The 15,873-nt window shown below is 40.0% G+C and overlaps 1 protein-coding gene across 3 annotated transcripts; it reads right to left on the reverse strand.

The window, feature by feature from the left end:
- Positions 1–1,589: 1,589 nt before the first annotated feature.
- On the reverse strand, positions 1,590–7,088 carry ifi44g (interferon induced protein 44g). Of its 3 annotated transcripts, none has more exons than XM_076874329.1 (9): positions 6,931–7,088; positions 5,901–6,091; positions 4,959–5,021; positions 4,677–4,728; positions 4,360–4,555; positions 4,020–4,166; positions 3,107–3,281; positions 2,406–2,506; positions 1,590–2,103 (listed from the first exon to the last, which is right to left on the reverse strand). In XM_076874329.1, exons 1-9 carry the CDS (start codon positions 6,957–6,959, stop codon positions 1,903–1,905), a joined length of 1,155 nt encoding a protein of 384 aa, XP_076730444.1. In that variant the 5' UTR covers positions 6,960–7,088; the 3' UTR covers positions 1,590–1,902. The 3 variants fall into 3 exon arrangements, with proteins under 3 accessions (XP_076730444.1, XP_024660950.2, XP_024660951.2); XM_024805182.2 differs by having other exon boundaries at positions 4,020–4,172; XM_024805183.2 differs by lacking the exon at positions 4,959–5,021 and having other exon boundaries at positions 4,020–4,172.
- Between the last annotated feature and the right edge of the window lie 8,785 nt (positions 7,089–15,873).

Raw genomic sequence — 15,873 nt, forward strand, 5'->3', positions numbered from 1 at the left:
TTGAGTGTCAAAGTTTATATGGATCCTTTTATCAGACAAAACGTCCCATCCCGTCGATACCACGTCTATGGAAGCCCGTTTCCACCACACAAAAAAGGATCCATAACTCGAAATTCCAAGTTATTTTCTCGAAATTTTGAGAAAAGTAACTCGAAATTTCGAGTTATGTTTCTCCAAATTTTGAGTTACGTTTCTCAAAATTTGGAGTTCGTAAGTCGAACTTTCGAGTTAATAAGTCGAAATTTTAAGAAAATATCCTGAAATTTTGAGTTATGGATACTTGTGTTTTTTTCAGTGGCGGAAAAGGGCTTCCATACACGTGAGAATGATAAATGTACAATTTTCTGTTGTAACCTGCAAACTGAACAGCAATGTAACGACCCTTTCTCACAAAAGAAAACGTTTGGGTCCGTGTTCCCTGCCCAATGCGCGCTCCCGGAGCGCAAGGACACAAATTCCAATTTTGGCACCACTTTCGAAAGAAATGAAACTGAAAGTGTCCTACTAGAAAAGCTCCTAGAATAAAACCTGTCTGATGTTTTTATTTCATTTCCTTTCAGTTTAAGACAAATACAACACAAGTCGTTAGTTAAACTCATAGACCTCCTCTGAACTTTTTCATTAATTTTTTATCTTCTTGGCACCCGTGCGTCATGATCCGAGTGAGAATGTTAAACTTTATCACTGTTTCCGTTTGATATCTGCACTTGGATCCACTTCCACGTAAGCTCCTGTTGCACGGTGCTCCAAGCAAACCGTGTTCACTTCTGAACATTTATATTCATAATAACATGAACAGGAGGAAATGAACGTTAGAGACATTTGACCTTAATTGCTTCTCCCAAAATAATAAGGATCACTTTAAGAGTGTGAGATGATAAACAAACTGATCCGTGCATCGTCACATGCTGCAGTTTTCCAGCTTCTTCTCAAGAATGACCCATCTTACTGGTTCTTCAGCTATTAAATTAAAAAGACGGTTCATTAAAAAATATATGCAATTTAAACTAGCACACATAATAATAGTAATAAGGATAAACTAAGGAGCTTGGAAAGAAAAGCTTATAGACTTCTTTAAGTTGCTTGAAGACGTTTCACCTCTCATCTGAGAAGCTTCTTCAGTTCTAGGGTCAAATAGTGGAGAGTCCTACATTTAAGCCCTGTACAAGTATCTTCCCGAGAGGGACAAAAGCTCATTGTGAAACCTAGCCCCACCCTATCATGTGCTTTCATGCAACTTAAAGAAGTCCAGATGCTTTTCTTTCCAAGCTCCTTAGACTACGATGACATGGATGACTGAGAACTTTCACAGACATAATAATGATAAAGGAACTCTGCACAGCATTAATGAATGACACAGCAGTAAGGGGAATCAGTCCAGTTTCCAAGCCTGTTCAAAATGCAAAGACAAATCTTCCACTTTAACCTTTCTGATGGAGGAGAGAAGGGTGTACACTGGGCGATAGCACATGTGTAACCTTAAGTCTCTAGAGAGGGTGTGAACCACATTTTATTTTTAATTTAATAATGAAATGGCGAAAAAGTTTCATTTTTTTTCCTGTGAAAGGGAAAAAACTACAAAACATTGGTGAATGTAAAACATTTTAATAAAGAAGCCCAAAGACTGGTTAAAAAATATATCTGTCTCACAAACAGAACGTAAAGCGTACAGTCAGTTTTTATTAATTAGAAACAAAACAAGACTGTTTAAAGTTCCTATGTATAGCATTTTGATGTCCTTTACACATTTTGGGTTTTTTTATGTCAAAAACAACAGAAACACAAATTTTTGTAACAAATGAAAACTCTCTTCTCTAACACATTGAAACAGGAACAGCCGGGTTCCTAATCTAATGGCCATGATGCTATGGGTATGATGCTCCTAATCTAAATGCTCAGAAATCAGAGATCCAGGGCTGTCTTGAGCTCTTTGTTCTGTGGTGCATTGTCCTGGAAATACAGGTCAGCATACTGCAGGATGTGATCAACAGCACTGAGAAGCAGCACATCTGTGTTTACATCCAGGTCCAGTTCTGACGAGTAGTTTTTCACTGGAACGATGTAGGAGGTGGACATGCCCAACAGAGCGGCGGCTTTACCCATCTGCAAACACACAGACACATGTACACCTCCAGCGTTTAGTATCTTCAGCTGATTAAGAACAACACCAAACACAATCAGCATCTCCTTACGACGATCATCTCAGTGTGGTTTGTGAGGAAAGTTGTTCTAACGTCACACTGACTCTAAACTCTTGTTGTTTATATTCAGACAATCAAACAAAGTCAAATCTTTTCAAGTTTTACATTTACATTGCTGTTTGCAGGATTTATCCTATTCTGGTTTGTAGAGCAGTTACAGTATATGAACATTTCTTGAACTGTATTTGATTTGTTTTAACTTACCACATCCTGAATTGTGCGGCTCTCATAAACACCAGTGACATCTTTGGCTGTTTGCAAACAAACTTGGTCCACGTGGGTGAGCAGCGCCACCTGGTGAACACCTAAAGAACAGAAACACACTGTTGTGATGAAGACTTGCAAAGACAATGCGAATCCTTTAAAGATTGTGCTCAGTTCATTTGTTCTAGAGATAAACATTTGCTCAGCTTTCTTTGTTGTCTTTCTGACCTGATGCAGCGTTCACCATCGTCCTTATACTTTTTCACTAACTCATCTACATAAGGTGTTTTAAAGCGTTGCGGTGTTTTATCTCAAAACAACATCTGTAATCTCCACATTTCGACTTTTTCTTGAAATTCAGGCTTTATTCTCAAAATGATCAATAACAATCTGCTCTTAATGTAGCTCTAATACTCTGTTGTACTGGACCCTATTTAAAAAAAACACACAAAAAAAGAAGAAAAAAAAAATCACAATCTAAAATGATTTCTTCTGTTATTATATGTTCACATAAAACCTGAAACTCATTTAGTTTTAGACGATCGGGCCTAATTCATACACAGAAAAAAATCACTAAATGTAGAAAAAAAAGAGTATTAGGAACATTATTAAAGAGCAGCTGCACTGAGGCAAAAGTCAGCTAACTCAAGCAACACAACCTTTAACGTCAGGCTCTGTGTAAACATGTGTCTGTGGCTCACCCAGGTCACTGATGTGCTTTCTGAGCTGTTTAAATGTGGTGCTCAGGCCTTTGGGGTAAGTTGTGATTTTTGAGGCGTCCACCACAAAGGCAACACAGTGGACTTTGTCTTTAAGGCTCGGCCTCTTCACATAGCCCACAGTTTCTGAGGCCGAGACTGGCTGGTCTGGGCTAAACTGGAAGAGAGAAAGTATTTTAAGTTATTAAAAAAGAAAAAGTATTAAAAAGAACTATGCTGTGTGCCTTCATGTACACAATTCTACATGTTGGCACAAACCATAAGGTACAGCTATGGGTGATGGTGATCCCAGTTGTTTTACTAGTCAGAGAAGTTGGGAAACTGATTTGTTTTGTTGTTTCTTTTACATCACAGGACTATATGACCAGTCAGCTGATCATCACTGTTCTTTAGTTTACCCTGATGGGAACAAATATCGGGCATTAAAAAGGGGTTTGGAGCTGCTGTTGACTTTCTGGGTGATTTGACGTTGCTCCTGCTCCTCATTTCCTCTGGTTGCTCCAGCTTTCTCCCACTTAACCTAGCATGCGTTTCTAAAGCCATGCCTAAATTAGCTGTGGGCATTAGCTCTGTGATGGATTAATGACATGTCCTGGGTGAAACCTGGCTCTTTCCCACTCTCAGCATGACAGGATAAAGGAGTTATTGCTGATTCATAGGGAACAAAAAGTGCGCAGCTTCACTGACAAGGACCACAACCTCAAACACGGTTAAATAAAGTTTGATAGTAGATGAATGAAAGCTGGATGGGGTGAGCGATGAACTAGGCCTGAGACCACAGTTGGAGTTAGGCCTCACTGAACATCTGAGGCCAATGAGGCAGGGTGACAAACTGAGAATGAGTGAGGCAGGGTGGGGCACTGAAACGAGAACAAACAGGGCAAGGCATGCTTACCTTGTGTCCTTCAGGAACATGGCCTTTAACGACTGACAGGATGTCATGAAGAGTCAGTCCGGTCATCCCGTCTTCACTCATACCCATGGTATCACACAGCACCAGCCCAGTATGATCCTCACCCTTCTTACCCCGAATGTTGAAGGACTGCAGCTGGCACACACAAAAAGGAAGTTAATAGGACAGAAACCTAAAGTTTAGTTTCATTGACATGGATGAAGAGAGGCCTTGTGGACGCTTTCCCTTTTTGAAATGCTTAAATAATCTCATGAAACTAAATGAGGATCTCTGTGTTTATTTTTCCACTTATTTAAAATACATGCAGATGCTCCTCGTGTACCTTTTTGGTAAAACCGGATGAGAAGGAGCCCACCATGGCCCGGTTGGTGACTCTTCCGTTAAACACAGACTGGACTGAACTGATGAAGCTCGACTTTCCAGAACTGACCGGGCCCAGGAGGAGAACCCGGGCCTGAGGCACCTCCTCACAGCTCCGTCTGTAGGAGGTGATTGTCTCCATCAAGCTTGTCTTTTGCCTGGGTTCAGTGATACATTCAGTGACTCATTGTGTTTGAAAGTTTAAAAATGCACTTACTTGACATCTACTAGTTCCTGCTAGTTGAACAGGAGCTCATTGAACAGCACAACTGTACTCACTCTTCTGTCCAGTCCATGTTTCTCCATGGAGATTCCAACTTCAGTTGACCTCCTGAAAAAAATGTAAGAATTGCGGTTTGACAAAATAGCCAGTATTTGTTGTATTTATATAAAGTTCTAACATTCATCGAGGCTAGGGTTAAAAGCAGTGGCATTCAGTGACTTCAGCAAAGACCCCCCCCCCCCAAAAAAAATAAAAATTTTAAAAAATAAAAATAAAAAAATAATACCAAAAAAACACTTTCCTCCTGTCTTTGAAAATTCGACTAGTATCAAACATACCATTCTGACAGCTTTTTCCTGAACTCTTCCTGGGTGTCCTCCCCTTTGGCCACTCCTTCCTGGCTAAAGAATTGTAAAATTATATTACTACTATAGTTGTCATCTAACTAAACTTAGTTTTACTATTTGCTGACAATGGTAGAGGATTTTTTTCAGACCCATTACTTTAGCAAAAGTAACAATAAAACACAAAGAAAACACTTCACTACACATAAAACTGTATTACTAATAACTCACAAAAAATAAGCAAAAATAATTATTCTACAGAAAAATCTAGTTGTTGTCCTTGTCTTTTTTAACAGAAAGGAAAAAACACATTATAACCAGCTCAGAAACACAGGCCTACATCTTAATTTTAAAAAGTGTAACAAATATATTTAATATATAAAAATCACCCAGAACCAGAAATTTAGCAAAAGGGCAAGAGACGGGCTACACCCTGACAGGTCGCCAGTCTGTCACGGGACTAATACCCCATTCAGATTTCAGCAGCTCTGTAATCAAGCATTCTGCTTCCAGAGATAATAAACAATTGTGACCACAAGATGGCAGTAATGCAAAGAATAAATGGCAACAGGCATTACAGAAGCTTCATGTCAGAATGATGTTTAAGATGAAAGAAAAACACCCTTTTCTTTGTTATGTTGTAACTGATGTCTGTTTGTAGATTTCACCAGATAAGCACTGCTTGTCTTTCTTGCCCTGATTGAATGCCACTGATTAAAATGACTTTGTAACCAAAAAAGGAAAGAACAAAATGTCCAACTTTATTACCAGAATCACTATTAATCCCTGAGGAAATCATGGATCTCCAAAGCTATTTGCACTTTGTGTACAGACAGCTTCACAGTAGCGTGGTGAAACACAGGACTTGAGATGTTAAAGGTTTCTCATACTTATTTGGGTCTTTGACAAAAGAACTTTGTGTAAAAGGAGGCTCACCCAAGAATGTGAACTGAGGTCTTGGTTCCCTTGTCTCTGAACTATCTGTGACTTCGCTGTTATCATCTCTGGTGAGAGTTGTTGTGCCAAAAGCAGGTTGGACTGAAGTAGTTGGAGCTGCTGTGAGTGGTGTCAATCCATTAGAACTTGAGGGTTTGGTTGTAAGTACTGGAAGTCCAAAGTTAAAGCCACTAATAAAAAAAGTACACATTAGAGGAAGACCCCTTAACTAATTTAAAGAACAGCATGAAACTTGAGGTTTTTTAGTAAAATGGCCTGGTAAATGACCTGTATTTATATAGCACTTTACTAGTCCCTAAGGACCCCAAAGCGCTTTACATATCCAGTCATTCACCCATTCACACACACATTCACACACTGGCGATGGCAAGCTACATCGTAGCCACAGCCACCCTGGGGCGCACTGACAGAGGCGAGGCTGCCGGACACTGGCGCCACCGGACCCTCTGACCACCACCAGTAGGCAATGGGTGAAGTGTCTGACATGTTACACTTAAAACACAATATCAGCAACCTCAAAACATGAGTCTGAAAAGCAGAAACGAAATAAAACGTTGTGATAGAGCCAGGTTCAGGTGTGTGAGTCACAAGTTAATCTGGCTGTAGGCTATGGCACTTGGCCACAGGTGGCGCTAGTTGGCTCCATTTGAGTGCACAAAAAGATAAAGTGCACGCTTTAGGTGCGGAGGGAATTGCTCAGAGTAATAAAACGTATATAAAACGAATATAATGAAGACTAGACTCTCTGGATCGTTGACTCTTGCTGTCTTGTGAACATTTGTTTGTTTGTTTTCGGCAAACCGTAAACTTTGAAGTTTTAAATTTTTTTTTTTGAATTTCTAACATTTGTTTGTGCAGCCAGGTCTTTTCCTTTCCTGTTATTTGACGGTATATCACACTGACTGCTATGGGCCACAGTGACAGCACTACAGCTGTCACTCATCTTTGCAAGAGTGAATCTTGTCATATTAACTATCAAACTTTGTAATACTAAAAGTTGCGAACTTACCTGTTTTTTTCTTTAACAGACGAGAACATAACTCCTGTGTGTAGATGTTACCAGCAGCTGCAGCTCAGGACACACCGCAAATGAAAGAGCCACTGCCTTTTCCGTAGAAAAGAAAACGAAACTTAAACTGTCACACAAACACCAGTAATGCGAATCTGAGTGTTACACGCTCGTAGGCGGGGTTTGTTGCGTTGTGGAGTTGGATTGGTACTAATGAAGTTAAAGCTGCAGAAACAGATGCGCAAGACACAGCAAACAATTGCAAACAAATCGCAAGAAGCAAGAAAAGAAGTAGCTAGCTGGCCAAATCTGCCTAGCAACCTAGCTACATTTTCCAAGGCTAAAACAGGCTGTTGTTCGTGCATCATCATAATAAAAAGGATCAAACCAACATCAACAAACTTCAAGTGACCTAATTTAGATAACAGCAAACACAATAATCTATTTATTATACTGTTTAAATGAATAAATAAAACACTTAAAATGCTTACCACTTGCTCCAGAAGCGAGTTTTACATAAACAAGAGCACTTTTGTTCTATTTCCCCCACCTTGCAAATCTATGACATCAACAAAACATGATTGGTCCACTGACCAACAGCAAACACATTGTTGTGCACTCTCTCAGTCTGGTACTTTTACTGGCACAGACACACACACACACTGTAAGTGCAAAAATAATATCACATAGCAACAATCAGTAATATATTGAAGCTTTTGAGCAACGTGGACAGTAACTGCAGTCAGAGCTTTGGAAACTTTTAGACCTACATGTATTTAATCTCATGCTACAAACTCACACCGTCTTCTTCATCTACGTTTGCCAAAGTAATGTAAAGACAACAGTAAGCTGGTAAGCAGCAAAAGAGAGAAACTAACTACAGGTTGTTTCCAGTGGACTTATATATATAGCCTACCATAAACGCATAGTATAATATGACTGCATACTTTCAATATATAAGCGGTAATAGTCTTTAAGTCCTTTACAAAAACTATTAGGACTGTTATCACTAATTGGTAAAATTACAAAATGCTGGAATATTGTAGGCTTATAGTTTGTTTTATTTATTATTTATATACAAATCTACATGGCCCTGTGTAAAGTGATCCCCCATATAGCATAAATTAAATGTGGCTTTTGAGTTCAATTTCTTGCACACTTGGGTTCTGCGGGAGGACAATGATCCAAAACGCACCAGCAAGTCCAGCTCTGAATGGCTTTAAAAAAAAAGTCTTCATTCAGGTCAGGACTTTGACTAAGTCCTGAGCTGAATCTGACTGAGATGCTGTGTCACGAACTTAAAAAGGCGATTCCTGCTCGAAACCCTCCAATGTGGCTGAATTACAACAATTCTGCATAAACGAGTCACAAGGCCATGTAGGTTTGGATTTTGTTTCCCCTTAATAATAAACACCTTCATTTATAAACTGCATTTTGTGTTTATTTGTGCCATCTTTGTTTAATATTTAAGTTTGTTTGATGATCTGAAACATTTAAGTGTGACAAACATACAAAAACAAAGGAAATCAGGAAGGAGGCAAACACTTTTTCACATCACTGTAGACACACAACACTATTTTTGCTCTTTCTGTCACACACACACACACACACACACACACACACACACACACACACACACACACACACACACACTGTCAGAGACATATGTTAGATTAACTGGTGATTCTTAATTGGCCAGAGATGTGAGTATGGATGTCACTGGTTGTCTGTTTGTGTTAGTGCTGCAATAATAGACTAGTGACCTGACCAGGGTGTGTTTCGGCTCATGACATCTAGATTAGGCTCCTGCACCTCCAGCATGGAAGGATAGATTCATTATGTGTTGCAAACCCAAAATGTCCACACGCACTTGATTTGCGTGTCTAGCTGATTTGGCTTTCTAGCCACTGGGCGGAAAAATGAACTTGGGACATCATGTCATCATAATTGGCTGTTTTGCCCTTTTAAAGCACAGCATACCCTCAGCTGATCAGACCCAGGTGTGTCCTGTGGTTAATCTTTGGTGGTCAGCTGTTAGCTCAGGTAGTGTTCTTTCTTTTAAGCCACAGCCAGTGGCTGCTTTGCTCAATGGTCTTTGACCTCCCAAGGACCTGTCAATTCAACAATGAGGACAGATTGCTGAGAATTCGGCCACAGGATTAGGTCTGGTGTCAGGTTGGAGTTGGCAGTCTAAAAAGGGAAGGTAAGTTTTCTCTCCAGGCCAACAAGCATTCTTTAGACCCTAGCCATGTCCAGCAGGCCTGATCCTAGATGTTGGTCCATAGTTATGTAGACCAGCGGTCCCCAACCTTTTTTGCGCCACAGACCGGTTTATGCCCGACAATATTTTCACGGACCGGCCTTGAAGGTGTCGCGGATAAATACAACAAAATAAAACTAGTACCGGTACCGAAAAAAAGATTTATTCATAACACACGTGAAAAGACCCAGGAAAACTGAGTTAACGATAAAAACGATAACAAAATAACGCTGAAAACCGATAAAAACCCTGAAAACCATACATTTCACACCTGAGCCTCAACTCTCGCGGCCCGGTACCAAACGACTCAAGGACCGCTACTGGTCTGAGTCCCGGGGGTTGGGGACTGCTGATGTAGACTAACCAGCTAGTGTAATGCTGTTCAGACTTGCTCATTAGCTCTGTGTTGTTATTCCTTGTATCTACTACAGTAGCTTTGCATGATTTAGAGTTCAAAATAATAATTATTTACATTACACTTGACCTTGGTGAAAGCTCCTCACCCACTGACTGAAATTAGCCTTTTAGCTCCCTGCTCTCTCCTCTTCAACAAACTTGCCTCTATTTCATTTGCCCACATAAACAGAAGCTTTGAACAGAAGTTGGGTTTTTGTGGTCACAGCCAGAGCTGTGTGCCTGAAATGACCCAGTTAATGATATTTGCTCATGCTGAGATCATACAGAGAAAAATGCCTTTGAGCAGTTTGAAACCTGAAGTCTGGCTCACAGGGATTACTTAGATATATGTTGATCTTGTTATTTCAAACTTAGTATAATATGAGAATCCACCACTGTGATGGTGTGTATGACAGAAAATAAGAAAGTGTTTCCTTCCCTCTCCTGCATCTGATTACTTACCCATCGGATGCAGCAGAGGGCGCTCTCGTCTTGTGTTTAAAGCTGTGGCTGTTCACCTGCTACTTGTCAGCAGGGGTCAATCTACAGCCACATTTCCTTGTTATGTCCCCCAAGTGGAGTATCCCATAGCCTGATATTCAAAATGCCCTCCTGCTCTTAAGGACAATGTGTTCTGAGCCACAATCATTGTCATCACTCATTAGCCTTCAATTTAAAGTAAACATTTATCAGCAGCTGATGGCAGTGCTTTGGACATGAAACCGTTCACAGATGTGTCTGCACATGTAGGTCTGTTTCTTTGGCTTGTTTGCTTTCAATGTTAGAACATTTTAACATCAGAGCTCAAACGATGGGAAACCCTTAATCACTGTAATTAGCTAGGTATATATTAATACACAGTATATCCTGTGTGATTAGTGGTATTAATGTTTGTCTACACTTGATTACTATTATACTACAGTCTTTGGGCACAATGTTATAACAGTGCCAACAAATCAAAGTATTTGGGAATTATTTTTCACTGGCTTTGCCCACTTATATAAGATATTGTAGCAGTAAGAAATAAGCATTGTTAATGAAGTTTTACAATATTTGGGGGCATTTAAATTGATAAATTGTATTACTCAGCTGCATCAGTGCTGGCTATTATTTTAGAAATCTGCATACAATCAATCAGACCTTTATAGAAAGAATACGATTTGTATTATCTCAGTGATTTGTGAACATATTGATCAACACATAGTATAAAAACATAGAAAAAGAAACAAAAAGTCACAGTTTGTTCAGTTTTCACATTGTTGCAGGCTTTAGTTAACTTTAATTTTGTATATATTGGTTAAAATTGATTAATAATAATAATAATCACATTTTCTCTCTTTTGTCTGTCAAACCTGAATCTGACCAATTTTGCTTACTCAGCACACGTCTGAGCTAAATGGTCATTTTCTGGTCAGTCACCTCTGCTCCTTCTAGTCTTTATCTAGACTGTTCTGACTGGCAGCCTGTAACCAACCAGGTGTAATAACAGGCCACGACAACACACGGCTACCTTTACGGCATTTTGACGATGATAAGTTTTTGTTGTGTCAGCAAAAATAACAGACCCTTAGTTCACTGTCTGGAGCTTGGTTGTGGGCGGAGCTTGTGAAGTTGCGCCGATTAGATCAGAAGACTGAAACTTATCGCAGTTGGAGACGTCTGACACACCACTTAATTATAGAGTTGAAGATGCTTAGTTATCTGAGGACAACACCCAAATAAAAAGTATATCCTGTCACAGACTTCAGGTCATGACTGAGTGTCATTAAAAGTAAGTCCACCTGTTGATGATTTGACAGGAAACACCATCTACAGGCTGTATTTTGGTCATGGAGGTCACTGCCCTGCAGAAACTGGTTTACCTCAAAGCTTTGATTAAAAACAACCTGGTGAGTTCACCTTCCAGAAACCATCAACTGGTTTGATATTTTTATAAATTCAAGTAATGTACACTTAAATAACCTCTGGGGATGCCTCGGATCATTTAAACTATGGAGGTAATATGTGGTTTAATTAAGATGACCAACCAGCCAGTTATTGTGTAATCATTTTCAGACGTTTGACAGTTTTTGTCTTTTTTCATGTAAAAATTACAAATAATGAAAGCACGAAGATAAAGAAAGCAGAAACCTTTAAACAAAAATGATGGTGCCCAATGTTGTGAAAGTCAGATAGAAAATCTGAGGTGAAGCTCTTCTTTTAACTCCTTTTTAAATTGAAAATACTTCAAAAGCTTGAAATGCTGTCATTCTTTCCTAATTGGTTTTATTTGAAATCAATATCCAGAATTGGCTTAAACCTATAGTTGCCTCTGCAGTTCACTGGCAAGGTGCATGTAGAAGATCACAAAAATGTCACATTAGAAGTAAATCACAACATCTACACACCCACAATCACTACACTAGTAAAATGCTGGAGTTTAAGATCGAGTTTCATAGAGTTACTAATCATTACACACAGAAAACATTTTTTATTGGATCTCAAGTAAAACATTAAAGTTAAAAACATCTCTCACTGAGTGGACGTGATCTCAGTGTCTGCAGTAATTGTTGTGACCCGGCTGCAGGCCTGAGGCCTTTAGTAAGTGTAATAAGTAATGAACTCTATAAGTGCATTTCAGAGGTAATCGAAATTTAAACCTGCTGAGAAATGCTGCAGATAAACACAAACATGTTTCAACAAAACCATTATTATTCCAGTCTGCAGTCATTCATAATTGGCAGCTCTTTTCTGTTCTGCCTTTCCACCTGCATGCATGGAAAGCCTGGTGTGGAGGTGGTCTGCAGAGCAGGTCGAAGCATCAACAGAAACCGTAGGCAGGCTCAAACAAGCTGATGAGACTTTCAGATTTTTTTATTTGCCACTACGATGCAAAGAAATATGTCAGCAGACCTATCGGCTGTTGTGGATTGGCACCCAGATCATGTGTTATGATCCACAGAGACTGTGGCTGAGCACACTGTCATGTAGGATTGTATTTAAGATAAAAAAGATGTGGTGTGTGGTGACGCTTCCTGTCGTCAGGATGTTCGCAGCGAGAGTTGGTTAGAGACCTCTTTTTCTTTGATTACACTCTATGTGGCTAGTAGCGATCAGTCGATGGATAACAACTTCTTCTCATCAGCTGGGACTGTGAGTTCAGGCAGTTTAGACAGCTCTGACTCAGCAGCCCCCAGATGATATCTGTGGATTGGAGAGCTGCAGGTGGGAGGAGGAGGAGGGGGAGCAGTCTAAACAGGGAGCTATGCTAACTATGTAGTCGTGTGACACAGCAGTCTCTTTTAAAGGCTACAACCCCCACTCACTGCACCTTAATCCTTACACAACTACATGACACACTTATAATCAAGTTCTCACTCTGTCCTCTGAGAGCCAGCTAGTAGACCCAATAACCTAATGTGCAGCGAGGACTGAAATGAAAGCGCTGCAGGGATCTGGATGAAACAGGCTGGAGCTGAGCAGACGGATGGGAGAATAACAACTTGAAAAGTGGCTTTGATTTAGAAATGCTCCCTTACATACTGTGGCAGGCAAACAGCTTGAAATGAAAAGTACAAGGTCATGGTGTGGTAGAAGATTAGATTAATAGCCAAAGTTCAAAATCTGTATCCCTTTAAAACAGAAACGATTTTTGGTCTATTAGACAGTGTTTTTAATTGAAAATGGTGTCAGCCTAGTCAGTTTGATTTTCAGAGCTAAAAAGATGGACAACATGGCCCTCAAAAACCATTTTTTTAAGCTACGTTTTCCTGCTGGGATGGAGATAAACACAGACCAGTATTTTTAATGATTAGCTCTGTTATTTATTTATTTAATATCCTTCAATGCTGATTCATTTTCCGGCTGCGTTCTACATATCCAGTGTTGGGGATGAGAACGGTGTGCTTGGGTTTCGACAGGTACAAGTTGGACAGCACATGGACACCAAGCCAGGTTACATAACCTGTTTATCCATTTCACTCTTTATACCCCAAAGGTCACCTGTACTGAGCCTTACTGAACTTTATGTGACTCATAGCTCATTTTGAGGGCATAATAATAGCTGCTAATCACAGACATGAAGTATTGCGAAACAAAGTTTCCCAAATGCTAAGAACAAAACAACCGAAAGGGAAAGTGCCCTCAGGGGGCATCTGCAGGTATCAGCACGACTTGTTTGCTGTTCTGTCTAGAGGGAGCTGATCTTATATCACTTTTGTTTTTTGGGGGGATGACATAGATTTCGCTAGCATGTAAAACTTCGGAAGCATCTATAAATACATTATATAGTGTATACTGCACCATATTTAAGGTGTTAAAGTATTTGATGCCTTCCTCCATATATGTGCTGCTGCTGCTCATTTACCTGACTCTGCCTGTCCCACTTTATGATTCATGTGTCATAGGCTCATTGAATGGACTCAAGACTTTTCAGAGTCAACATGTGCTTAAGCAAAACACAGAAACTTCACACTGCGCGTTTACTGTGACTCTTTGTGATAAATTCATAACCACTGATTACTGATACTGTGACGGTCCGCGTGACCATGGGGATGTGAGGAAGGAGGACCCAAATGCTGGACTCTGTGTGCTTAGCAGTGCGTTTATTTATAGTGAATGGAAAACAGAAATAAATCCTCAGTGCGTTCCCGACTCCCGTGACATGTCCTCTTCACAGTGCTAGTGTTCCTGTCTCCGCTCCTCAGTGTCTGAGCACCCCGTGCTCGCTGCCCTCTCATCTCCACGCTTCTCCTGGGGAAATAACAGAGAGGCAGCGGTCAAACATACCACAATGCAGCAGACTAAACTTAGTAACTGGTCAAGAGACTAATGTGAAGCCTCCCCCGACGATGCTTGATCAGCTGCAGGTGTGTGAAGGTCTTCAGGTGTGGCCAACCACCTGGCAGGGCCACACCCACCAGGCCTGAAGGTGCCTATAAACAGGTGCTCCCAGATACACCTGCATCCACGCACACACACACCCACACATATACCTGCAAGCAGGGAGAACGAGGGACAGCAACACCAAAAAAACCATATAATATAATACAAGTCCAGGACCCTGAGAGATACTTAACTGAAGCTTAATAGGTTTTTACTGGTTTAACAATAAAATGATGATAAATAAAGTTTGCCAGCTGGTAAATTACTGGTTTGTAAGCCAGTCTGATCATTATCCACAAAATGAATGTGACGCTGTAACTAGTGTTTATAACAGTCTGTAAATGGTTAATAAATACTGTTTAGTGCATCTGTAAACATCATTTCGATTGCTTTAATGAAGGTGAAACTGATGTTTGTTATGCCCGGTGGCTGATGTTTGCTTGCAGAGACTTTATATTTATTTTTTCAATGATAAATGGTTAGCAATCATATGACATTCCTATTCTTGGGGGATGCCTAGAGCCTCCCCCTATCCCTTTGAAATGGACAAGTGGTTAGGAAAATAAATGGATGGGTGATTAGTAAATCATATTAAATGCAGTTGTTGTGACGCAATCAATTTTAAAGGGGGATTTTCTATTTGCTTTGCTTGGACTTGTTTTTCCTGACAGCCAGTGTGAGTGCTTGACTCTCTGGCTGTTCACACACACAATTACTCATCTGCTAAGATCTCTTTTAAAGTGACGTGTTGCATGTTTTGGTTTCTTTTCTTTTTTTAGAAAATGCAGCTCAACTGCACTTATTCCAGTCAGAGTAGCAGTTTTCCCGGTCTCCTTACAGGTGACTGTAAGTGCTTTCTTTAGCTCGTTGGACAGTGTCTGGGTGGTGTTGGTTTCTCTCTCTGCTGCCTGTGACTCACTCTGAAAGCCCATTGTGTTTTATTGCAAACACTAGCGCCACAGCGGACACATCCTTTTTTAAAATCCTATCATGGTTAGACAAATAGTCCGAATCGCAGACTGTCACAACAAAGAAGGTCAGCGTTTGTCTTGTGGCTGCACTCTGCCAGAGGCTGAAGCAATGAAACTATCTCTGTTACAGGTTTTTCTTTCTGTTGGTGAAGATAGTACCAAATGCAAAAAATAAAATAACTTTTAAAAAATGGACTAATTTTGAGCTAAAGTTGTTTTTTCATTTGCATATATTCTTTTTTCTCTTTATACAGAGAAGTGGATAAAAGTATTTTTGTGAAATCTTATACCAAATGTGGTAAAAGGTTTCAAAGCTCGGCCTATCTTAAAGACTGTCATAGGACTTCCATGGTAAATGTTTGATGACCTGGAAGTCTTGGAAAGATGCTTTAATCACAGCTAAAAGCAGCTCTGGTCTCATATATACAGTCCGATTAACACAGGGCTGCACAC

This window comes from Maylandia zebra, linkage group LG15 (assembly GCF_041146795.1).
Source record: "Maylandia zebra isolate NMK-2024a linkage group LG15, Mzebra_GT3a, whole genome shotgun sequence".
NCBI classification, from domain to species: domain Eukaryota; kingdom Metazoa; phylum Chordata; class Actinopteri; order Cichliformes; family Cichlidae; genus Maylandia; species Maylandia zebra.

Excerpts from the sequence above, each read along its gene's own strand:
- ifi44g (XM_024805182.2), bottom strand. The coding sequence starts at position 6,959 with ATGTTCTCGTCTGTTAAAGAAAAAAACAG. Across the intron at positions 4,729-4,958 it reads AGGAAAAAGCTGTCAGAATG|GAGGTCAACTGAAGTTGGAA; the intron begins GTATGTTTGATA and ends CATTTTTTTCAG. Across the intron at positions 2,104-2,405 it reads GCCGCACAATTCAGGATGTG|ATGGGTAAAGCCGCCGCTCT; the intron begins GTAAGTTAAAAC and ends GTGTGTTTGCAG.